This window comes from Pelmatolapia mariae, linkage group LG3_W (assembly GCF_036321145.2).
Source record: "Pelmatolapia mariae isolate MD_Pm_ZW linkage group LG3_W, Pm_UMD_F_2, whole genome shotgun sequence".
NCBI classification, from domain to species: domain Eukaryota; kingdom Metazoa; phylum Chordata; class Actinopteri; order Cichliformes; family Cichlidae; genus Pelmatolapia; species Pelmatolapia mariae.
Window position 1 is genome coordinate 37,808,203 of NC_086229.1, and position 25,507 is coordinate 37,833,709.

At 42.3% G+C, this 25,507-nt stretch overlaps 1 protein-coding gene across 1 annotated transcript in view; it reads right to left on the reverse strand.

The window, feature by feature from the left end:
* The window catches only part of LOC134624410 (protein NLRC3-like), a 59,042-nt gene extending 35,707 nt beyond the window's left edge, over positions 1 to 23,335 (reverse strand). Inside the window, 2 exon segments of the mRNA XM_063469396.1 lie at positions 22,835 to 22,929; positions 23,166 to 23,335. Coding sequence (XP_063325466.1) covers positions 22,835 to 22,929; positions 23,166 to 23,306 — 236 coding nt within the window. The 5' untranslated portion in view covers positions 23,307 to 23,335.
* Positions 23,336 to 25,507: the final 2,172 nt, after the last annotated feature.

A 25,507-nucleotide genomic window follows, 5' to 3' on the forward strand; every position in this document is an offset into this window, starting at 1 on the left:
ATCAGCCATCAGAGGAGTCGGATCAATGGAGCTGCTTCTGTTCCTGATGTTTGATCCTGGACCTGAAGCGTCCCTGCAGAGGAGACACGACAGCTTCACACAGAAACACAATAAAATAATAAGTGAAAGAGAACCAAGTGAAAGTGAACAAACACCTGTAACTGTGAGCAGCACGATTCTCCATCCATGATGTTTCCCTGGCTCCAGGCCACACAGCTGTATCTGTCTGTGGGGCGTTTAAGGGTCAGGCTGAACTGTCCGCTTTTCACACGCTCGTCTTTCTTTCACTCTGTGATGCTGCTCCTGTTTGTCAGGCTTCTCAGGACGGTGCCACCACTCCACCTGAGTGTCCTCAGGCAGCCGGACAGACTCCGCCCCCTCCTCCACCTGACACTCTGAGAGAACAGCAAACACAGCATGAGGTGTACAGACAGCAGCAGGTTTCAGAGGTGTAGAGAAAGCTGAAGCCGATCAGAGCAGAGGACGGAGGCCATGTCCACACTGATACGTTTTCCTTCTAAAAGCTTCTTTTTCTCTCCGTTTTGGCCTCCACACTGAGATGGCGTTTTTGGTCAAGGAAAACTGAGCTTTTTGAAAACACAGTTTTCATGTTGCAATCTGGACTGCAAAAACTGAGCCCTTTGAAAACAATGACGCATTTTAGTCATATGATGCAGTCATGTGACCAATGAAACTAAGTGGGTGGACGGCATTATACAGCAGTTCTTTTGTTTGCTCTCAGTTTTGACAGCCCTGTTAAAGATTAATATCAGTTTATACATGCTGCAGAGCTCCAGATAAAACTTTTCCTCCGCATTTGGCAGCGAAGCTTCAAAGAGCCGGAAAGTAAATAAACGGCACATAGAAATGACTTCCTGTGTGAGGCTTCAGTGTTAGTGGAGCCGCTAAAAGTGGTGGATCTAAATCTGCACCTCAAAGTGCGTTCACATGCAAGTAGAAGGGGAGTGAGTGGGTCAGCGCTCAGGGCACAGACACTAAGTTGGCCTTAAACACACCATTTATTGATTGATATACCTTTTTGATTGCACCTCCACAGGTGCTGCTATTGTCTGCTTTATTTCCATGGAAACAGACACAACCAGAGTTACAGGTTAAATCCCCCTATACAATAAAAAGAGTCTCAACACGCTAAAAACCCTGCCAGCAGAAATAAGTCTACACTGTCAACACAAAGGCTGAACAAATGTTTCCATATGCTAAAATTCCCATAATTCCCATAATCCCACAGTCCAGCCACACGCGGGCAGATGTTCCTTATCTGAAACAGGAGAGGAATTTCTCTTCCAGGATGGAAACCACGCCGGCCAGAAGAACAAAGGGGCGGGGCTCCTGTCGCAGACCTGTCTCCTCCTGACAGTCCCGCCCCACTCCACACCTGAACACGGCCTCCGTCGTAGCACCGCCAGATGCAGGCAGAGGGACACCCCTGCCCTGCTGTGGATTGCATCGCCTCCCACTATGCTGGCTGCGCGCGTTTCTTTTCCTCCTGCTCGCCTTTCATGCGTCGCCTTCCCATCTCTGCGCTCACCATCCCCTTTAACAGGTCAGCCTGGCGGCTGATAGGCCGCCTCGGGGAACGCCCCCACCTCCACAGGTGCTACTATTGTGCGCTTAGTCCACAGCGGATTAAAAGAATATTGTGCAACAACACTAAAACACACAATATCAGGATAAAACCTGATATTTAAATAAACAAACATATAAATATGACAATAAAATCATGCAAGTAAAATCAACACTATGCACCAATGCACAGTCTGATCAAACTGTGTGACATCAGCATGTTTCAGACAGCTGTGACATCAAAGATCTAATCAAACTAATAATGAATCACTTTGTTTGTGCAGCAGCGTCAGGAAATGTTCAGGAGCTCGTCTCTTCCTTCCACCTGCTCTGATGGATCAATAAACCTGTGATCATGTTGTAAAGTGAGTTTGTTTCTGCACTGTGTGAACTTGACACACACACTGAGTCAGTTTCTGGAGTGGAGCATCCAGCACACAGTCTGACTGCAGCTCTGCTGGACCTGAGTGATCCCTCTGATCTTCTTCTTTCTAATCCTGTCCATCCTGCTCACCTCCAACCAAACTCTCAGCATCTTCAGCTCTGCCACCTGCAGCTCCTCCTGTCTGTGTGTCTCCATCACAGCAGGTCTCACTGCCATCTCCTCCTCTTCACTCTTACTGCTCTCCTCCTGTCATAAATCAGCCCTGACCTCCTCCTCATCTCTCCTTGTTTGGACTTTCTCTTCTCTCCAGACTCTCCTCCTCACTCTCACTACAGATCAGAACTTTGTCTGCAAACATCAGAGTGTTCATCAGCACTGCAAACGGGCTCAGAGCCACCTCTTTGTGACCCCACTGCCTGAGCCTGTGAGTATTTAGAAAGTAGAAGGACAGAAACTCCAGGTGTGGACGAGGCTCGTTGCATCAAAAACAGCTGCTGCTGTGATTCCTGCTGAAGGGGCTTCAAATAAGTGTCTGAATACTTCAGGAAATATGATGTTAAAGAAACAATCGTAAAGTTGTGTTTCCAGTTTGTCATTATTAGAAACATTATCAGCCACAGGCTGAATGGATTCAATGGAGTAAACTGGTCCCACCATGACCTCTGACCTCTGACCTGCATCTACAGCACTGAGCCCTGACAGTGAGCAGCACTTGTTTCTTCAGCAGGATGTTTCCCTCCCTGCTGCAGACGGTGCAGGTGGAGGTGTTTGTGTCTCCATCTGTGGGGTATTTCAGGGTCAGACTGAGGTCTCCAGGTTACAGCAGCTTTCTCTTCATCTTCGTTGGGTCTCTGTAAAACTTGTGTCTCAGTTTGTTCCTGATGTGTTCCTGACTCGTTCTTTGGTAACTAGTCTGCAGCGTCCTGTAAAGTGCTGCAGACATGTTGGATGAAGAAGAACAGACAGACTGAGCCTCCACAGGCGGCCATGTCTCACACGCTTCCTTTCTTTGGGCCTCAGCATCAGCAACGTGTCTGCGGAGGATGTAGCTTTGAGTGACCACGTCTTTGTTGACCTTCACTTGAGGACGTGCCATTGGATAAATGAGTCTATTTGAAACTTCAGAAACAAAACTCAGATCAGAAAATGGGAGAAATTCAAAGTTTTGTTTGACACAATCAGCTGTTGCGTCTCGAGCTGCCTCACCTATAAATGTGCGCTCTAAAGCAGACGGCAACAAAAGTCTGATTTTCTGTAGATCAAAGACATCAATGACAAACCCCCCCAGAGCGTTCTTGTTGTGGCAGCTCACTGCTGCTCTACTTTTACACCTGTGACATTTGATGAGAATCAGCCGTCTTCAGCTCCCTCAGAGATTCTCCCCACAAAGCTTTTTGCCTTGTAAACCTTTTTAAGGCTTTTCTTCAGACTGGAGTGTTCCAGCTTTTTCAAACATGCCGTTGTGGAAGCAAAGCTCAGCAAACCCAGCTTAGATCCAACATTACATCAACATTATAGATCAGTTTCTCTTTCAGGTCAAAGCTTGTTGAGAAGCCGCTTGCTGCCCACCTCACAGCCTGCTTGAAGAAACACCACATCTGTGAGCGTTTCCACTCTGGTTTGGGTCAAATGCATCCACTGACACTGCACTACTAACAGTAAGCAGTTATATTGTGATGTCAGCAGATGGTGGATAATACACAGTCCTGGTCTTGTTGGAGCTCTCCTGCTCTGAACATCTGAAGCTCTCCACCACATGACTGAGCACAACTGAGGGAGGAACATTTACTGAAGCTGCTGCAACATTTCCTGTCAGCACATGATTGTGTGACAGTCAAGGAGCCACCAGAGGACACCTGCTAACAGGGCTGGGTATCCTCACTCATTTCTACAATCCATTCACTTTTAATCGCCGAAGTTTGCCTCAGACAGTCAGAAATATTATCATTCATTTCCATATTTTTATATCTATAAAAGAAAGCTGACACTGTGAGACTTCATCAGAGGTGTGAGCATCACAGCAGAGGCCTTTGTGTCAAAGTCACTGAGGATAAAACAGAAGAACATGAAGCAGATTTTCCTGGCCTGGCTTTTTATAGCAGATGACCTTAAAAATATTCTGCAGTAGAACAAAAACACATGTGAACATGACCTGATGAAGTGAAGCAGAGCAAAGTTACAGAGGTTTGATTACAGACACAGCTGAGAGTTTTGCATCATTTTACAAAGTTTGTTCAGTTTTGAGCAGCAGAAATGAGACAAAGTCAAAAACAACAACAAACCCAGCGGCTGACAGCGCTGTCAACAACGGCAGACTGGTGGGTAACAACAAGCCAATAATGCAGAAAACAGAGATTTTTAGATGAAACTGATTCTGATGCGTCTTTGTGCAGAATCCGTGTTCCTGCTCTCAGTTACTGTTTCAGCTGTTTGATGGTTGTTGAAACTGTGGGAGCTTTAACCTGAGATTCAGGCGTTTCAGCTCAAATACATTTATATTTAAACATCGATTCAGGATTTTAATGAATCAATATGACAATGAACTTTTGCATGTTTTGAACTGGAAGAAGAAGCAGGATGTGAACTTTGTAGGTCAAAACAAAGCTCAGGGTCACATTTGATCTCGTGTCACCATCAGTGTTGGGCAAGTTACTTTGAAAAAGTAATTAATTATAATTACTAGTTACTTCTTCAAAAATATAACTGAGTTAGTGACTGAGTTACAAGATTCTAAAAGTAATTAATTACTTGAACGTTTAACCCTCTGGGGTCCAGGGTATAATTGGCCATTTTTAACTACTTTTGACGTTTCCTCCACATTTTACCTTTAAAAACTAATTGCTTTGCCTTGTTTGGTATCATCCTTTTCAGCACAACCTCACGTGTCTGAATTTACAGTCATGTTTTCATTTTGACATATTGTACTAACACAATTGATCTAAAATCATACAAAAAACATAAAATTACAGTAGAAAGTTATATTTTTTACTGTAACAGCCACAAACAATGAATCATATTTCATAACTTTAAATGCAAATATAAATTGTCAATTTTAAAGATGCACAAGTTTTGCAAACAAAGTTATTTGCACCCATTTACCTTTTACCTTGATTTTTTTTAAATAACCATTTCAAACTATTTACAGAACAATCAGCTGTTCTTCAATAAGATGCCACACAAATTATCTGTGCCACTCCAAAAAAATAATTTCTGTCCACTATAAAGGAGAACATCACAGCCTGACAACAGGAGGTGTATCACTCCTCCTGTTTTCTACCTGGAGACACCGTTCACACTGTAATCTGCCTTTGCTGGTTTTGTGGCAGCACCTGTAACAATTCAATTCAACTCTGTTTATATAGCGCCAAATCACAACAGTCGCCTCAAGGCACTTAACATTCAGCAGTTGCCTCATTATTCTGACACACAACATAAAACTATCCACTACACTACACACTAACTTTTTTCTTCCTTATTTTGTTCTTTTTTCCCCCTACACACTAACTACACAACACAACATACTATCCACACACTCCAAATAAGCTAAACGTCACAAATCTCTCACATCTCAAAACTCTCTCTCTCTCTCTCTTTCTATCTCTCTCTCTCTCTCTCTCTCTCTCTCTCTCTCGCCGTCAGTCCTAAATCTTCCCCCTCTTCCTCAACAACCAAATGTCATGTTGACATATCATTTTTGATTGGTTGACATGGTGCATTTTTCCACCAACACGAAAGGGCTGTTTGTTTTGTTTTCTTTTATTGTTTGCTCATAAGCAGAGAGGTCTCGCTGCGCTGTCCTTAGACAGTAAACGTGACGAAACTATTGAGGAAAAAACGCCGCGTATACAATGTTTATCATGACTCTGGTTTTACGTGGCCTATCAACACAATTTAAAAACTGGCACCTTGTTGCTTTGTCATCTTGAAGTGGTCATGTGATTGGATTACCACAACTACTTTATTCTTCCTCAGTCAAACAGCAGCACTCATGCGATTGTTTTGCCCCCTTAGCTCCAGGTGTTGTGCCAAAAAGTGATCGTCTGCCAGAAAGTGATTGCCGTCCGCGGGAGCGGTACGATCCCCGGGCTCTCTGTCCTGGTCGTTTGGGCAAGACACTTCACCTACCGCCTACTTGTGATGGTGATGGCCAGAGGGGCCGATGGTGGAATATGGCAGCCTCGCTTCTGTCAGTCTGTCCCAGGGCAGCTGTGGCTACAACTGTAGCTGCCTCCACCAGTGTGTGAATGTGAGAGTGAATGAATAGTGGAATTGTAAAGGGTCTTTGAGGGTCTTGATAAGCACTATACAAATGCAATCCATTATTATTATTAAGAGCATCTTTAGGCCTGACTGTGCTCATCCTTCCTCCAGCCTCTCCTTACCAAAGATAACAACTACATCAGTATTAGCTCAATAACAATTCCTGCAGTTCAATTGTGGACATTCACTTTTAAACCTTGTGTAAAACGATAAAACCTAAAAGTCTGAGTATTATTCTTTGTGCAAACAGCTCTTGCAGGTTACCCCAGACTTAATAGTTAAAATGATAATAATAATAAAAATAACCTTTCCTTTGAGCAGCTGTTCAGGCTACTAAACTCGTCCCAGAAATAACAAGTGACACCATTAATAGTGGAGCTAACTTTAACAGGTGAAACTGATTTGACCTATAAGGCTACTGCGGTTACTTTTTATCATGGAAGACATCTGGATGAGGTAGTTAGTAGTAGGTAGTTAGTAATAAACTACAGGAAACCAGAACTGGTTTGGCTCATTGAGATGAACAGCCGCCGTGAGATCTAGTGGCAAAGGTTCGAATCCAACTTGTGACATTTGCTGCACACCTTCCCTCCTTGCACTCTCCCTGCATTCTTGACACTCTTCAGTGTAGTCTTTCAAATAAAGCAGTTTTCAGCAAACAGTTCAGCTTGTACACAGTGTTTTCAGCAGATAGTTCTCCTTCTGATGGTTTCAGATTCCACTACATTCACACTGCATTTTTGCAGGAAATGCAACTTTTTCTAGTTTATATTGTTGTAGTGTTTGTTTGTGTTAAATGGTTTAATAGGCATGTTCCTGTCTCTCTGCTGCAAACAATAAACTGAAAGTGTCTGAGGAACAAAGAGAACAGAGAAAACCATTTGATGATCCAGTGAAGACATTCTGAGCAAAATGACTGAATGAAGCACAGATTTCATTGAGGACTGACAGAAAAGTGCATTGAGCAGGAGATGATTTCATGTGGAAAAACAGAATGTAGAGAATTCGAACAGATCAAGTCCAACATGAAAGGATCCAAATGTTTCCACTCGGCCTGAGTCATCAGAAATATTTCCAGCATGAAGATACATGAAGAATCCAAGGCATCGATCAGATGGAAGAAGATCAGATTTCAGGACTGGATTCAGTTCAATGTGTCCAACATCCTCTATACTCACTGATTAGAAACACAACAACGTGTTGGACTGTCTCTGGATCATGTCAGTAACATGTTACTGTCCCACAACCACTTTACTGAGCCACCATGAGAGGAGAAGCAGAATAAAGCTCACACTGACAACATTAGAACAACATTAGAATAATGTGAAAGAAACACATGTACTTGTGGAGAACACAGAGTTTAGTTTGTGACATCAGAGGGGCAGGGAGCTGTTCTCACAGACTGTTGTACTGATCATCAAACAGCAGGGGGCATCCTCACCGCATTTACAGCAAAGCTGGCAGCTCAGACCTGTTCTGCTCTGCATAATAACTCACTGTGGGGTCTATGTCGTAATATTAGTCATGTGCTGATACATAAGTACAAATATCTGTGTGAAATGCATGTATATTAATAAAGAAAAATCAATAACTCAAAGTATTTTCTATAAATAAGAATTTATATTTTTTTTAATAACTGGATAAAATATGAAAACATACATGATGTTCCCGTCTTAGAAGGAGGACCTTATGTCCGCATCACAAATCAATCCCTTGCATTAAATTATCTATCAGCCGCCATAAAAATACAAAATAATATTACGACATGATTAAAAGCTCTGTACATGAGACCTTTGAAGGAAAGGTCATCATCTTTCACTGATTAATCATTTTCATGTTTTTATATTTTTCTGCTATGTTTATATTCTGTGAATTCAATGACATTTCTCACATATTTGGGGGATTTTTAAATAAAAATTTTTTTATTGAGACGAAAATAAATTTGGAAGTAATCGACTTTTTTCTTCAGGCATCACCAAAGCACGTGGAGGCACATGTTGTATTTGGTACAGATTTGATGTCAGATGTATAAAACAAACACTGAGCCACAGTAACTTCTCCTTAGGACCAAAACACTGCTAAACAAACTACCTGCTCTCTAAGTAGAGATGTCAGTGCTGATCAATAATCAATAAGTAATTAATTTCTAATAGGCTTTTTTAAATGGTAATAAGCCATCTGTCAGCTAAACAAAAAAACATGGTGTATATCTGAACATGTAGCATAGAGCTGTATCTGTAAAAAAGCCATCTACACAGCTGCCTGATGCTTCTATACATGTTTCATTTATACCAGGCCGAGGATCTACCAATGTTTTTGATAGCTCATGATGTTTGAGTAAACTTGTACCAATATGCTGCTCTGTTTTTTTCCTCCACTCTTTTCATCTCCTCCAGTTTCTGGACCTTCTCTGTGTCTCCTTTCTGCTTCATCTTCTCAATCAGGAAGTCCAAGTGGACAATAGTGGATGCTGATTCAGCTTTCAGAGCAATCTGCTCCAGTCTGACAACATGTTGGTAGGACTCGTCCAGGAACTGGGAATTCTCTACTGTCAGCTGTTTCATTTCCTTATCAAGATTTTCCAAAAGACTCAACATTTTCTCACTTTCAGTTTTATTTCTGTAATTTGTCTGTTTCTTCAGAGCTTCTCGCATCTGTCTGATTTCTGTCTGTTTCAGTTGAATATACTCAATTCTCTCTTGCAGGTTTTTGATGCAGGCTTTCAGTCCGATTCTTTCATTTAACACTTCGACTGTGTTCTTCAGGTTTTTAGAACTACAATTTCTCATGAAGTCTGACAACTGATTAATGTTTTCCTGTGTAAGTTCCCATGAATGTTTTAAATATTCATTTTCTTCTGTTCGATCTTCATGCTGTTGGTTATCAAACAGGAAGTGAACAGGCTGATTCTTCTCATTTTTGGCACATTTAATGTTTGCAACTTCTAGAACTTGAAGAGAGTTTCTAGGTGTTCTTCCATTTGAGTGTGTCATCAGAGCTACAATGTTTTTCTCCATGTCCTTTCCAAACAGAGACATCACTGAATCAAAGATATACAGCAGTCGGTCACTCAGTCGACAATCAGTCGCCTTCATCACCAAACCCACTGCACTAATTTCATGAACTCCATCCTCTGATCGAAACAAGTCTAATAATCTCTGACTGATGATGTCATCATGTTCAGTCCCTCTGGTGTCTCCATATCTAGGAATATTGATGATGGTCAGAGAGTAGGGCAGAGTTTTATCTTCAAAGCCAAAGATCTCGTACACGATCACATCTGATGTCTGTCCTTCTATTTGACTCTTCTTCTCCTCCTCTATGATCTGAAACCAGACTCCATCCTCCCACTTCACTCCCATGGTGTAGTTGACCAGAGCGTTGATCAGAGAAGATTTTCCTGCTCCTGTTTCTCCAACAAGTAAGATGGTTTTATTTGGCCTGTATGAACTTTTTTCTCCAACAGTCATTCTGGTCAGAGATCCAATCTTCTGTTTTTTTGGTCTCAGCTGGTAGACAACAGGAGGTCCTGAGCTGATGGGAAAACTGTTTAAGATGATGTCTTTCAGTGAGATGTGACTCGTCCTGGAGAAAAAGCAGAATTTCAATCAGAGGTGTTACGACCCGTCTAGGGCCAGGCCATAACATGAGCGAGGCACTCGCTTCCCCCCCAAGACCCAAGCAGCCACAGGAAACAAATCCGTTCGTTATAGTGATTTATTTACAAAGTGATAAATAAAAGAGGAACAACAAAACGGGAGTGTCAACACTTCAGGGTGAGCCAAGGCCAAAATAATAAACAAAACAAATCTACACAAATCCCGCACCCCTGACCTTACCAAAACAAAGTCAAAAGTAAAGACAGAGTCTGACCTCCTTAACTAATTCAAAACAGGAGAAAAAACGGGTGATCAAAAGAAACGGCAGCTCACCCCTACCCACTCCAAGTCCAACACTTTCAAGCCGCACTGCAGCCAGCGGCTGCCACAGTTACGCTGCTGGGTAATGAGGAGAGACGCGAGGACCTCTCAAGCCGTAGCGCTCCAGCCTCCTTTTAATGGGCGGGTCCTCCAGCTGGAACCAGTCGCGTCGGGCCGGTGTATCCACGCACCAATCGGAGCAGAGCCCTGGCACAGCTGAATTAACATAAACAGATAATACCTGCCCAGAACAAACACATGAAAACACAAGTTCGTAACAGAGGGCAGAGTGAGTGCAGAAGTCTTTATGAGTACTGATGTCTGTAATGCAGCTGCTGTACAGCTCAGACTTTATTTTTTTTTACAAATACTGTGACATTATAAATGAAATAAAATCTGCAGACACAACAATGTATGTGGAGACAAATACAGAATACAGAAACCAGATGAAGCCAGACATGTTATTAAGTTTAATAATAGTAATACTGCATGTTATTCGTGTCAGAAGGAATATAAAATGAACAGGTAAATCACAGGGAAGCTTCAATAACAAAACTGAATAAAATATGAAAACAGAAAAAATGGTTGACCTTCACATAAACAAAGCGATAACAAATAAATCAAAACTTTAATATCCATCACCCCCGCCATCCTGTCAGTGTTCAACAAGTTTTCCTCTCCGCTTGTTAGAAATCAATAAATAATCTATTTTAGGTCGCACCTTTGTTTCACAGGAAACTGAGTCAGAGATCACTCGGCTTCACTGTCTAGAGAAACTAATATTCAAACACTGATTTATTAATTTAAACACCAGTGAACATCTTTTCACCTCATGATGTAAAACTAAAATAATACACATTAACTCAAGAAAACACAATTTAACATTAAATACATGCAAACTGAAGAGTCTATAGTTCATAAACTGAAGGTGATATTAACATAAATTTCTCACCAGATGGTGGTAACAACCCTCCAACATGCAAAGAAAACAAACACAGACATCCATAAATGATGTGTAGTAATAATAATAATGGATTGGATTTCTATAGCGGTTTTCAAGGCACCCAAAGCGCTTTACAATTCCACTATTCATTCACTCTCACATTCACACACTGGTGGAGGCAGCTACAGTAGTAGCCACAGCTGCCCTGGGACAGAGTGACAGAAGCGAGGCTGCCATATCGCTTCATCGGCCCCTCTGACACCAGTAGGGTAAAGTGTCTCTGGTGGATAGGCGTAGCTTTTGGTCACATGGTGTTGGTGGTGGTAGTAGTAGTAGTGACTGTTATATCAACTGTTTGCTTACAGAGATAATTTTTGAGTGAGTAGGTGATGGTGGAAGTCAAGTTTTGCTGACCGCTCAAGCGGTCAAGTTTTGATCACTGTCTGTCAAGGTTCTCAGTCATCAGGGTCATCGTAGTCTAAGAAGCTTGGAAATAAAAGCATCTGGACTTGTTTAAGTTGCTTGAAGACGTTTTTCCTCTCATCTGTGAAGCTTCTTCAGTTCCAAACTGAACTCAACTTTCCAGGCTCCTTAGACTGAGTTAGAGATCAATCATCTTCACTATCTACTTATTCAAAGAGAAACTGATATTCAAACATAGATTTATTACCCAAAGTTGATTCTGTTCACCTTGACATACAGGGAGTGCAGAATTATTAGGCAAGTTGTATTTTTGAGGAATAATTTTATTATTAAACAACAACCATGTTCTCAATGAACCCAAAAAACTCATTAATATCAAAGCTGAATGTTTTTGGAAGTAGTTTTTTTTTTTTTTTTTTTAGTTTTAGCTATTTTAGGGGGACATCTGTGTGTGCAGGTGACTATTACTGTGCATAATTATTAGGCAACTTAACAAAAAACAAATATATACCCATTTCAATTATTTATTTTTACCAGTGAAACCAATATAACATCTCCACATTCACAAATATACATTTCTAACATTCAAAAACAAAACAAAAACAAATCAGCGACCAATATAGCCACCTTTCTTTGCAAGGACACTCAAAAGCCTGCCATCCATGGATTCTGTCAGTGTTTTGATCTGTTCACCATCAACATTGCGTGCAGCAGCAACCACAGCCTCCCAGACACTGTTCAGAGAGGTGTACTGTTTTCCCTCCTTGTAAATCTCACATTTGATGGACCACAGGTTCTCAATGGGGTTCAGATCAGGTGAACAAGGAGGCCATGTCATTAGTTTTTCTTCTTTTATACCCTTTCTTGCCAGCCACGCTGTGGAGTACTTGGACGCGTGTGATGGAGCATTGTCCTGCATGAAAATCATGTTTTTCTTGAAGGATGCAGACTTCGTCCTGTACCACTGCTTGAAGAAGGTGTCTTCCAGAAACTGGCAGTAGGACTGGGAGTTGAGCTTGACTCCATCCTCAACCCGAAAAGGCCCCACAAGCTCATCTTTGATGATACCAGCCCAAACCAGTACTCCACCTCCACCTTGCTGGCATCTGAGTCGGACTGGAGCTCTCTGCCCTTTACCAATCCAGCCACGGGCCCATCCATCTGGCCCATCAAGACTCACTCATTTCATCAGTCCATAAAACCTTAGAAAAATCAGTCTTGAGATATTTCTTGGCCCAGTCTTGACGTTTCAGCTTGTGTGTCTTGTTCAGTGGTGGTCGTCTTTCAGCCTTTCTTACCTTGCCCATGTCTCTGAGTATTGCACACCTTGTGCTTTTGGGCACTCCAGTGATGTTGCAGCTCTGAAATATGGCCAAACTGGTGGCAAGTGGCATCTTGGCAGCTGCACGCTTGACTTTTCTCAGTTCATGGGCAGTTATTTTGCGCCTTGGTTTTTCCACACGCTTTTTGCGACCCTGTTGACTATTTTGAATGAAACGCTTGATTGTTCGATGATCACGCTTCAGAAGCTTTGCAATTTTAAGACTGCTGCATCCCTCTGCAAGATATCTCACTATTTTTGACTTTTCTGAGCCTGTCAAGTCCTTCTTTTGACCCATTTTGCCAAAGGAAACGAGGTTGCCTAATAATTATGCACACCTGATATTGGGTGTTGATGTCATTAGACCACACCCCTTCTCATTACAGAGATGCACATCACCTAATATGCTTAATTGGTACTAGGCTTTCGAGCCTATACAGCTTCCAATCCAATCCAATCCAGTTTTATTTATAAAGCACTTTAAAATACCCAGCACAGGAACAAAGTGCTGTACAGAAAATACATTAAAACAATTGAATAACAGAAAACAGCAAAGATAAATAGATAAAACACATAATAAATAAAATTAAAACAGCCCTATATTAAAATAAAAAACAAGATTAAACAGCATCGAATCACCTAAAAACAACTGAAATAAAAATAAAATAAAAATAAAAATAAAAACCAACATCTCACGTGGTGTCAAAGGCCAGGGTAAAGAGGTGGGTTTTCAAGAGTGACTTAAAAACAGGTAAAGAAGTGGCCTGTCTAATCTCTAAAGGAAGCTCGTTCCACAGTTTTGGAGCTGCTACAGCAAAAGCACGATCTCCTCTAAGTTTACGCCCAGTCCTGGGTACATTCAGGAGCAGCTGATCAGCTGACCTGAGAGAGCGGGTGGGTGTATAAGGCTGTAGCAGCTCAGAGAGATAAGATGGGGCGAGGCCATGGAGAGCTTTAAAAGCAAATAAAAGAATTTTAAAATGAATCCTAAAAGAAATGGGCAGCCAGTGAAGTGAAGCTAAAACAGGGGAAATGTGCTCAAACTTTCGAGTGCCAGTTAAAAGACGAGCTGCGGCATTTTGCACCCTCTGTAGATAGCTAATATATGATGCACTGACCCCAATATAAAGTGCATTACAGTAATCCAGCCGAGTGCTAACAAAGGCGTGGATCACTGTCTCAAAGTGCTGCCGTGAAAGAATTGGCTTTATTTTTGCCAACTGCCTCAGGTGAAAGAAGCTAGATTTTACCACTGCCTTAATCTGATTTTCAAACTTCAGATCACAGTCCACTTTGACCCCCAGGTTTGTGACAGTTGGCTTAACATACTGGGCCAAGGAATCTACATACACATTGGGGGTCTCAGTGGGGCTACCAAAAACCATCACCTCTGTCTTTTTATCATTGAATTTTAAAAAGTTAACAGACATCCAAGCCTTAATGTCGTCGAGACACTGAAGTAATGGCTGTGTAAGGTATCTGCCTTTTTTCTTTAGAGGGACATAGATCTGACAGTCATCAGCATAAAACTGGAAAGCAATGCCGTGCTTTCTCAGTACAGAACCAAGAGGAAGCAGATATAAAGAGAAGAGGAGGGGGCCTAGAACTGAGCCCTGTGGGACACCACACAAGAGAGGAGCGGAGGACGACACATAGTCACCGAGACTGACACAAAAAGTTTGCCCCGCCAAGTAGGACCTAAACCACTCCAGTGCTGTGCCCCTAATGCCCACCCAGTGCTCCAAACGAGAGAATAAAATGGCATGATCCACAGTATCAAACGCAGCTGTCAAATCTAAAAGCACAAGAACAACACAGTCCCCAGCATCAGTTGCTAAAAATATGTCATTAAAAACTTTTAAAAGGGCTGATTCAGTGCTATGAAAGGGTTTAAAACCAGATTGGAAAACCTCTAACACATTTTGCTTTTCCAGGAAGGCCATTATTTGGCTGTAAACTACCTTTTCAAGAATTTTAGAAAGAAAAGGTAGTTGGGAGATAGGCCTGTAATTTGCAAGAACCGTAGGATCAAGAGCAGGTTTTTTAATCAGGGGTTTGACTACTGCATGCTTAAAATCTTTAGGGACAACGCCTGACATCAGACTATGGTTTACCAGCTCAAGAACCAAAGGACCAACTGTAGGTAACACCTCTTTTAAAAGTCGAGGAGGGACAGCATCATTTGGAGACCCTGCAGGTTTAAGACGACCAACAGTCTCCTTTAGAAAGGACAGAGTCACAGGCTCAAACCTGTCAAAGACAGCAGAGCAGGAAACAGAGACTGAGAGGTCATGAGCACAAGGACAGATTTGAGCCCTTGTAGAGGAGACCTTCTCAATAAAAAAGTGTAAAAAATTTTCACAGGCTTCTGATGAGGGCTCGATACAGTCAGTATATGGTGCACTAAGAACAGAGTTAATAGTTTTAAATAAAACACGAGGGTTGTGGCAGTTTGACAAAATAATGTCAGATAAGTGTTTTCTTTTGGCATCTTTTACAGTTCTTTGATATTGACGCCAACAGTCCTTCAGCATCTGGAATGACACCTGTAGTTTGTCCTTTTTCCACTTGCGCTCAGCTCGACGGCAATCGCATCTGACAGCTCGGGTCATGTTGTTCAGCCAGGGCTCAGATTTAGTTTTAGGCAGCCTGGTTTTTAATGGAGCCACAGTGTCCAAAGCAGTCCGACAGGTGGAATAAAACCATGAGCTCAGTTCCTCAGTCTGGCTGCACAAAAAATCCGGGATCTGACAGATGTGGTCAAAGACTGTTGAAAAGTGTTCAGCACTGGAGGAGTTAAAAACACGACAGCGCTGAGCAGCAGCGCGAGGTTTAACTGTGGCACAGGCAAGAGGAACTTCAAACATCACAGGACTGTGGTCAGAAAACACAGCATCACAAATCTCTATGTTAAAAACAGAAAAGCCATGAGATAAAACAAGATCAAGTGTGTGTCCACGTTCATGTGTGGGACCTGTCACACATTGCACCAGATTAAACGAATCAATAAGGTTTAAAAAGCCCTTCGCCATGGGCATATCAGGACAACACACGTGAATATTAAAATCCCCAACAATAAGAACACGATCATATTTTGGCATGAATTCAGCCAAGAAGTCAGCAAAATCACCCACAAAGTCCTTATTGTATTTTGGAGGCCGATAAACCACCACACACAACACTGTGTGAGAGCAGCCCAACTCAAACACAGACAGTTCAAAGCTGGTGAACGACGGGGTTGATAGCTGCTTACATTTAAAATGACTTTTAAAGATCGTAGCTATTCCTCCTCCTCGGCCCAACATACGCGGGGAATTAAAATAGCAGCAATCGCCAGGTAGAAGATCTGAGAAGATGCTGCACTCACCGGCGCTCAGCCACGTCTCGCACACACAGAGAAAATCCAGTCCTCGGGATGTGAAAAAATCCTTCAGAATAAACGTTTTATTCGCTAGGGACCTAGCATTTACCAGGCCAATCCTGGCGGTGAGCGGCGGATCCCCGTCGCTAGCCGTCCTAGAAGCCCGACACAGAGGCCGCAGGTTCCGCAGATTCACACCACGCCGGCGGGGACGAGGAGAGCAGGGTTTTCGGGACTGGGACGTCCCATCCAGGCCGAGGACAGGTACCAGCCAGGTACAGACAGGATCCAACGATCGCCGAGAGAAACGGAGGTTTGGCACCGCTCCTTGTTTTCTGGATAAGGGCTTAAGAGAATACCTTAAAGAAGCTTTCAGCTTCACCAGGAAGCCAGCCCGGCGACCCCGGCGACCCCGGCGACGGCACTTATGCCGGAGTGGTGGATCTGGAACACGGCACAGGTGAGCCGGGATCTCCGATATTAGCGGGGGCAAAGTTTTATGTCCAGCTTGGTTCCACTTTGCCCAGCCTTTGGCAGAAGGTCGGAGATCCAATAGGGTTAGGCGATCATACACCAAGAGAGAGTTGGCATTTATTACAATAGTCAATAAAATCAAAACAAACAAACATAACACTGGCAGTGACAGACGGCAAGCCACACACACCGGCGCCATCTTTTCCAAGCTTGGAGTAAGACAACATGCATGAAGAGGATGATGTGGACAAAATACTCATTTGCCTAATAATTCTGCACTCCCTGTAGAGTTTTCAGTGGGAGAAACATTTCGTCACTCATCCAAGTGAACTCTTCAATCTCAGCGTCTCTTCTTTCTGAGAAGACTGAGAAGGGCCCAGCTTCCACCACCGATCCTGACCACCTTCTATAGAGGAACTATCGAGAGTATCCTGAGTGGCTGTATCACTGTCTGGTTTGGGAACTGTGCCATATCGGACCGCAAGACCCCGCAAGACGGGGAGGAGGTAAGTGAGGACGGGGAGGAGGTAAGTGACGGAAGTGACGAACAAGGTAAGGTAAGCGACTCATGTTGTAACTGACGTCAGACGCCGGAGATTTTGGCGGAAAATTAAAGCGAATGGTAGTTTAGAATTGAACAAAGTTTCTTTAAGCTTCAGTATTACCAAATATACTAATCAATTGTCATATAACTAACAACATCTGTTCTATCATGGAGAGTTTGGACGCTCTCCAAGATTACATCGACCGGTGCTTCCACCACCTGGTCATGAAGAAGGCTCAGAGTGCGTCTTCCCCGGCCAAAGTTGAGACGTCGTCATCTAAAAGATGTCGCCCGGCAGACTCCCCCGGCACAAAATCGCCTGCCGGCAAAGACATCATAGACATCCTGGAGTCAATCGATAAGCGATTGTCCAGTTTTGATGCTAGGCTGTCCCTGGTGGAGATCTTACACCGGGAATTTAAATCTCTGAGAGAATTCCTGGAATTCAGCCAGCAGCAGGTGGAAACACTTGCTGCGGAAAATGCCACGACTCGGTCAAATCTCTAACCGAAAATGTGACCCAATTAAACATAGAAAATAAAAAAATAAAAGAGACCGTTATCGATCTACAAGCCCGTAGCATGAGAGATAATCTTGTGTTTTCTGGCATTCCAGAGTCTGCCGGAGAGGACCCGGAAACGACCGTGAGAAGCTTTATTAAAACCCACCTGAAGCTGCCGGAGGACACGGTGAAAAACATAGGGTTTGAAAGAGTGCATCGCATCGGGGCTTCGAAGACAGGAAGCGGGAGACCGCGTCCTATTGTTGCCAAATTCGGCCACTTTAAGCAGAAAGAGCAGGTGAAGAGTCGCAGCAGAGAGCTGAAAGGAACGGACTTCAGCGTGAACGACCAGTTCCCCAGAGAGATCCTAGAACGACGCAGGGTCCTCTTCCCAGTCCGACGTAGTTTTATCCAGAAAGGCTCCCGGGCTGTCATCGCCGTGGACCAGCTCTACGTGGACAGACAGCTCTACCGCGACCCCGGCACCACTCCATGGCTGTATTGACCGCACACCAGATAAGAATCCGCTACATTATTCTTTTCGCTCACACTCTCTTGCATTAACATCTGTTTAACTTTGTAATATCAGTTTGCTAATCTAGTATAACGTCACCGTCACTCTCCGCCAATGCCTTAATTGGAATGTTTCCATTTTTATTTCTTTTCTCCCTCTTTCTCTCTCTTGTCGCTCACCTTGCTCTTTGGTTTCCTTGCCTCTCTTTTCCATCACTGCGGCGATCGCCTGTTTCCCTATCCATCCACAAACAACACCCTCTATCTCTACATGCTCACTCTGCACGATCACGCACACACATGCGTTTAAAGGCAACACATTTACAACAGCCACACAGCGCACACAGATATAGGACACACGCACACATTTGCTCATATTAGTTATTATGCACACACATAGTCAGACCTATGGAGCTTCTCGCTGCGCATTTTCTTCTCTTTATTTACAAAAAAATATGATGTGTTTCCATTTTCCTCACCCGTCTAAGCAAGACACACAGCGTATGTCATTAGCCACAAACACACAACTATGGGCACGCTAAGGTTTGTCTCATGGAATGTGCATGGAGCTGGCTCTAGGGAAAAAAGGTTAAAAATACTTAACCAACTTAAAAAACTACAGGCAGACGTTGTTTTATTACAAGAAACCTACATGCCTGTCACAGGTTTGAATAAACTTAAAACACCTGAGTTTCCTGATGTGTTCTCAGCCTGTTATAATTCTAGACAAAGAGGAGTAGCAATTCTAATACATAAAAATATTAATTTCACAGTACTAGAATTAAATGAAATTATTAATAAAAAGACTAAATTCTTAGTACAAAGACTTCGCCTGCAAAATTATGAACACGGTAACAAATCCGGACAATTTCTTGCTAACCAGTTAAAAATCAATAAAGAAAAAACAACCATATGTGCTGTTAAAGATTTATCTGGGAATACAATATATGATCTTAAAAAAATAAACAAAACTTTTTAGGGATTTCTATGAAACTTTATATACACCACAAATAAACCCATCTAAAAACGAAATTGATCAGTTTCTGGACAACATAACTCTTCCAAAATTATTAGACACCCAAGCAATGGCACTGGATTCACCACTGACGCCAGGTGAACTCCAGGAAGCCCTGATAAGTATGCCCAATAATAAGGCTCCAGGTCCAGACGGCTTTCCTGCAGAATTCTACAAAGAATTCTGGACGATTCTGGCACCAGTTTTTTACAGAATGTTGCAGGAAACCAAAGAAAATGGTAGACTACCACCAAATATGAACTCTGCAAATATCAGTCTCTTACTAAAACCAGGCAAAGACCCTGTATTTGCCTCAAGCTATCGTCCAATATCTCTTATTAATGTAGACCTTAAAATAATCTGCAAAGCTCTCTCAAAGAGATTAGAGAAAACAACCCCCCTTTTAATTCATCCTGACCAAACTGGTTTCATAAAAGGTAGGCACTCATCAACAAATACACGTAGATTACTTAATTTAACAGACTACTCATACAGTAAAAACATTGAAACCATAATATGAAGGCGTTCTGGGTCAGTCTCCAGCGCCCTGCAAGATGAGCAGTTCAAAGGATTCCAAAAATTCACTGTTGGAAATTTCAGCAGCAGCACTGAGGGGAAATCATCCATGTTGGACTTGGATTTGACTCTATTCCTCCTCATCATCATGATAATCATCATCGTAATTGATGTGTTGGATTATAATTCAGAGAAGGATTTGGACTCCAAAAAATATCTGAACCGCAGGTTGCTCTCCGATGTTACAATCAGAGTGAGCTCTTAGGTAGCAAAAACAACAAAGCTTGTAAAAATAGGTGAAAGAGGAAAGTTGTATAAAGCACTTAAAGTGGTCAAATCGAAAAGCGCTGTATAAGAACCAGTCCATAAACCTGACCACCCTCTTCACTATTTAACAACCAGCCAGCGGAGCTCCTTCTCTAACAGACAAACACAATAATTCTCTACAGTCCCTTTATTATGTAATACCTCTTTATAATACTTATAAAGTTTACCACTTATTTTTCAGATATGAGATAAACTATTCTTTATTTTTACTGAATAAACAAAAGTTCATATACAAAAAGGGGTTGCAAGATGAAGGGACTGACTGATTTTGATTGAGTGACCTCACCGTGTTTCGAGGAGAACCCGTATCTGGATCAAGTCATCAAAAAATTCAGATCATACCTCTGTTTTTTTCCATCTCTGAAGTTTATATCACACAGCGTGCTGACTTGTTCTCTGACTGCTGTCTCCAGCTCAGCCAGGGTCTCCTGAATCATAAACTGGTCACTGGTTACAGTCACAGCAGACCAGTCCTTCAGCTGGGGTTTATTGTAGGTAAGAGGGAGGACGTTCTCCAGGAACCTGAAGTCGTCTCTGATGAGCAAAGCTTCATGAAACTGCAGTTTCTTCTTTTTAATGTGTGTAATTTCTCCATCCAGCTCATTAATAAAGCTTTCTGCCTCCGTCTCATTTATTTTCTGCTTCATCTCGATCGCCTCAGACAGTCTGGTGAACTCTGTCTTTATGTACTCCACCAAAGCAGTCATCACCTTCCTGCTGTACAATAACGCCTCCTCAGCTTTACTTCTGCTGGTCTTCACTGACTGTTGAACCTCCTGGATTTTCTGCTCACGTTCCTGGATCATCTGATCCATGGTGTTATTTTCTAATCTCAGCTGGGTTTTCCTCATTTCAGCCTCGTCCTCCAGAGTCACTGTTTCATGTGTTTTATGGTCACCGCATTTACAGGACTGGCACAGAAACATTTGATCCAGTCTGCAGATTAGCTCCAAAGGCTCACCGTGATCCCGACATATTCTGCTCTCCAGGTCCTTAACTGGATCGATCAGCTTGTGTTTCTTCAAAGCTGAAATCCTCTGATGAGGCTCCAGATGTTTTTGACAGTAGGACACTAAACAAATTAAACAGGACTTCTGGGCGCTGACCTTGGACCCTGTGCAGTAATCACAGAGCACGTCCTCATTTCCTGCTTCTTCAGCTGAACTCAAAAACATTTCTTGAACAGATTTTTTAACCTTTTCTGCCATTTCAGCAATGACAGGGTTAACCCGAAGCAATGGCCTAGTGTAAAACTTCTCTTTGCACAGTGGACATTGCAGTACAGACAGAGTGCTCCAGTAGTCTGTTATACAGTCCAAACAGAAGTTGTGTCCACAGGGAATCGACACAGGTTTAGTGAACACACTCAGACAGACCGGACAAAGAAGACTGTCCTCCGTCACCAGAGCCGATGCTGCAGCCATGTCTGCAGTATACAAGGAGAGCTAATATTACCACAGTATAAAGTCAATATAATCCTCATTTATCATTATCAGAGTTCAATATACAAAAAAGCAACAATGATACTGAAAAAATGCAACTGTACCTTCTGTATGAAGACTGAGCGGTGTAAATGAAAGAAACAGTCTCTTCTTTTTTTTACTTTCTACTGAAGCACTGACCACATCGTCTCCAACCACTTCCTCATTTGAGTAGAACAAATCAACTCTTTAGAAAACAGCCCATGAAACTCTCACAGGTTAAACAGGTTCACTGGGAATCTGATCAGCATGACGACAACAGCTCAGAATGAACTCCTGGATTCAAACCTCCACCTTAAAGAAAAACAAAGTGGATAAAAGTTTGAACGTGCTCAGAGGAACGAGTTAAGAGGAACGAACAAAGGGGAGTTCTGACTCCGCCCACTGAGACTTGCAGTTTGTTCCTGCATCTGTGATCTTTATCTCTGGCATGAGGCTCTGAGCCCAGGAACTGAAGTGAGTACACTGCTGTACTGATATCAGCTACATGTCAAATCCTTCACAACATTACAGTAATTTCATCATCACTGAGTTCACAGCTTGAGGCTTTTTTTCTCATGAACATTCAAGAACAAATGCTTAACACGGCCTATATTGAAAAGAAAAGTAGAAACTAAAAGCCACAAAATGAAACTAAACTGGGTACTCCTGTGTTAGCCTGATATCATGAGCACAGTCCAAATGTTAAAAATGCCCGTAAACACTTTTAAACCTGTGAAAAACCTTTTTAGAACAGTTTAAGCTGTTATATGTTGAACTCTTGGCTGACATCATATTAAGTGCTGTGGATTCAGAGTATGATGTCACTCAAGTTTACATGTTTGAAGGCAGACGAGTCAGTACTTTTGGTAATACAGTGTAAAGTTGCACTGATTGATTTCCATGAACAGTATGGTGGGATTTATCCACTACATCCACACCACTGTGGTTCAGTGTTGTCCTGATGGAGTCTCATCAACAGCAGCCAGTATGATCCAGGCTTTAGCTGCTGGGTCTCTGTGTGACCTCTCAGACTGTTTAACAGATCAGACACAAAGAGAATCAGAGCAGCTCTTTAAAGACAAACATGAACCCACTCAGGTCACACTTTCCCCACAGATATGAGCATCACTGTCCTCAAACAGCAAATGACCAAGTCTAACATTTGGATCTTTTCTCTTTCATTGTTTTCTTTTTAATGAATCTTTGTAACAATCTGAGGATGTTTCAGGTCAGATTTATCCAGGAAACACAAACATGTAAAGGAGTCATCACAGCTCTCTGACCTCGTTGGTCCAGGTTCACCACTGAACTGTGGAGGTAGACCTTTGGACCGGTCACTCCTCACAGACGGACAGCTGGACCCTGCAGACTGTGACCTCTGACCTCTGCAGACACAAACATGATTGAAGCAGCTGTGATCACACAGACTGCAGATAATGCAGCTGTTTCCTGTCAGTAACATCCTCTTAGATTAGAGTTCAGCTTTTTACAGGAAAACTGGACAAAACTGATTTTTGTTACAAATTCATTTTCATTTCCTCTCAGCTCACAAACACAGAAAATCAACCAGAATCAACACTGATTATAATGTCAGTGCAGAATTATTTCTGTTACTCAGTGAGTTCAGCTCTCTGACCTCGTTGGTCCAGGTTCACCACTGAAGTCTGGATTTCGATCTTTGGACCGGTCACTCCTCACAGACGGACAGCTGGATCCTGCAGACTCTGCTCTGTCCTCCTCTTCCTCCATCATCATCTTCTTGTGGACTTCAGTCAGTCTGAGAGGTAAACCACAAACACTCAGTGAGTTCACATTAACAGAAGTAACTGAGTTACAGTCGCTGACCTCTGACCTGTCAGGTAACCTAGAAACCAGGTCACATGATCTACATCAGGAATCACAGAAACCTGATCTCACCTGCTGACTCTGACATTTAAGACCTTCCAATAACAAAACACAAAAAGCAAGAAACTGACAGAACATTAGGAACAGCAATCAGTCTGATACAGTCAGCTCTCTGCAAACTCCAACCTCAGTATGTATTAAAGCTCTTTTATGGTCACTCAGACACTTTAGGATCACATGATGTTCACACATGATATCTGTGACTGTCTCAGTTTAATATGTAACATTGATGTTGATGCAGATCTCAGCTCCACATCAGCTCTGCTGAATAATCCAAAGTTTCTGTGACATCAGGAATCAGACGCTGTCATGAGCACACCTCCATGTTTCTGTTTCTCTGACAGTCTGATTTTTAAACAGTCTGACTTTATTCCTGGAGACGCATGAATCACATGTTTAATCCACATTTGGACTGTTTTGTCTCCTCAGTTTGAATTGAAGTTGTTTAATTATGAGTGAAACTAAAACATCACCTGACAGCTGTAATCAGCACCAATCAGCTGTCAGAGCTCATGGTGTTTGACTCTGAGACTCATTCACAGTCTGCTGCTCAAACTCTGCTTTGTTGAATTAGAGGACATGTAACTCTGATCCACAGCAGAGGAGTTCACCTGATGTTCACATGAAGTGGATCCACAGTGAAACTTCTCAGTTTAGAAACACTCTGGAGACCTGATCATTGTTCCCATGCTGTCCTTACTCAGATAATTTTCTTGTTTAAAAACCTGAGAGATGTTTGCATAGTTTCATCAGCAATGTAAACTGAGTCTTGTCTCCAAAGCTACACACAAATCACTGTGTAACCAGTTTCTGCTTCACCATGCTGTAACAGGCTGGCCCAAATAAACTCCTCCACTCTGTGTTGTGTTGTATTTTTTTTAAGAAGACAGAGTCTCTGGTTGATCATTGCAGATTTATTTCCTGAATGGAAACATAATGGTGTCAGGACAGTGCAAATGGCTCGCCACACACCACTCTGCACAGCATCCTACAGCAGAACAAGTTTTACACAGTTTTACACAATATTAATAAATATTAATAGTACATAAAACTGGTGTCAGTCGCTGTTTCCCCATCGCACTGGCATTTGTGGCAAGTGGAATAATATTATATAAAAACTGTTATAACTGCACACATTTTTAAATGTTGGTTTATAACAGCAATAGAAATCACACAAAATGAATTATTTTTTTACACAGTAACATACATGATATGTTTATAGTCAGGGCTGCACATAAGTGGTATGCAGGTGCGCATTCGCTGTCAAAATAAAAGTATTCCTGGAAATTCAGAGAATACGCACTTCTTTTGCGGTGGAGGAACACCAAAGTAATTGCTTATGGAGCTTGCTTCTTCGACATCTTTAAGAGTTCTGAACAAATGTCTGTCCTCCTCCAGAACATCTAATGTACGCAAACGAGCGTTCCAACTTCTTATCTGGTACGCGTCTTTTATTTTGACAGCAAATGCGCACCTGCATACCACTTATGTGCAGCCCTGACTATAAATCATGTATGTTACTGTGTAAAAAAATAATTCTTGATCCATCAGAAGTGTAAGTGGGTAAGTCAGAGTTGCTAAGAATGAAAGTTTCATAGAAGATTCCACAGGAACTGCTTGGGGTCATTTTTGACCCCACTTGTGGAAGAGTGGGGTAGTGATACAAAAACTGCATTTTTTTTAAATTAATGAAAAAATAAATAAAAATGCAAATGGTCTCATGTTACAAACATGTTTTATGAGGAATACCTGGAATATGAATATATTACAACTTTGCATTTTAAAGATTTTGAAGAAAAACAACCCATGGGGTCATTTTTGACCCCACGTGTGCATCTAAGGGTTAAACCAAAATTCTGCGCAGAGGGGGATCATTCAATGTAACAAGCAGATCTGAGGGGCAGTCCCTCAGTCCTACACATATACAGCCTCACCCTTCGGGGGGCGGTGGTCCCCATGAGCTTCAAAACATGCTATAAAACCCTGGGGATTCCCTTATATGGCAACAACAGCAACTCATGTCCAGACTGTGTAGAGGTGTGTGTGTGTCT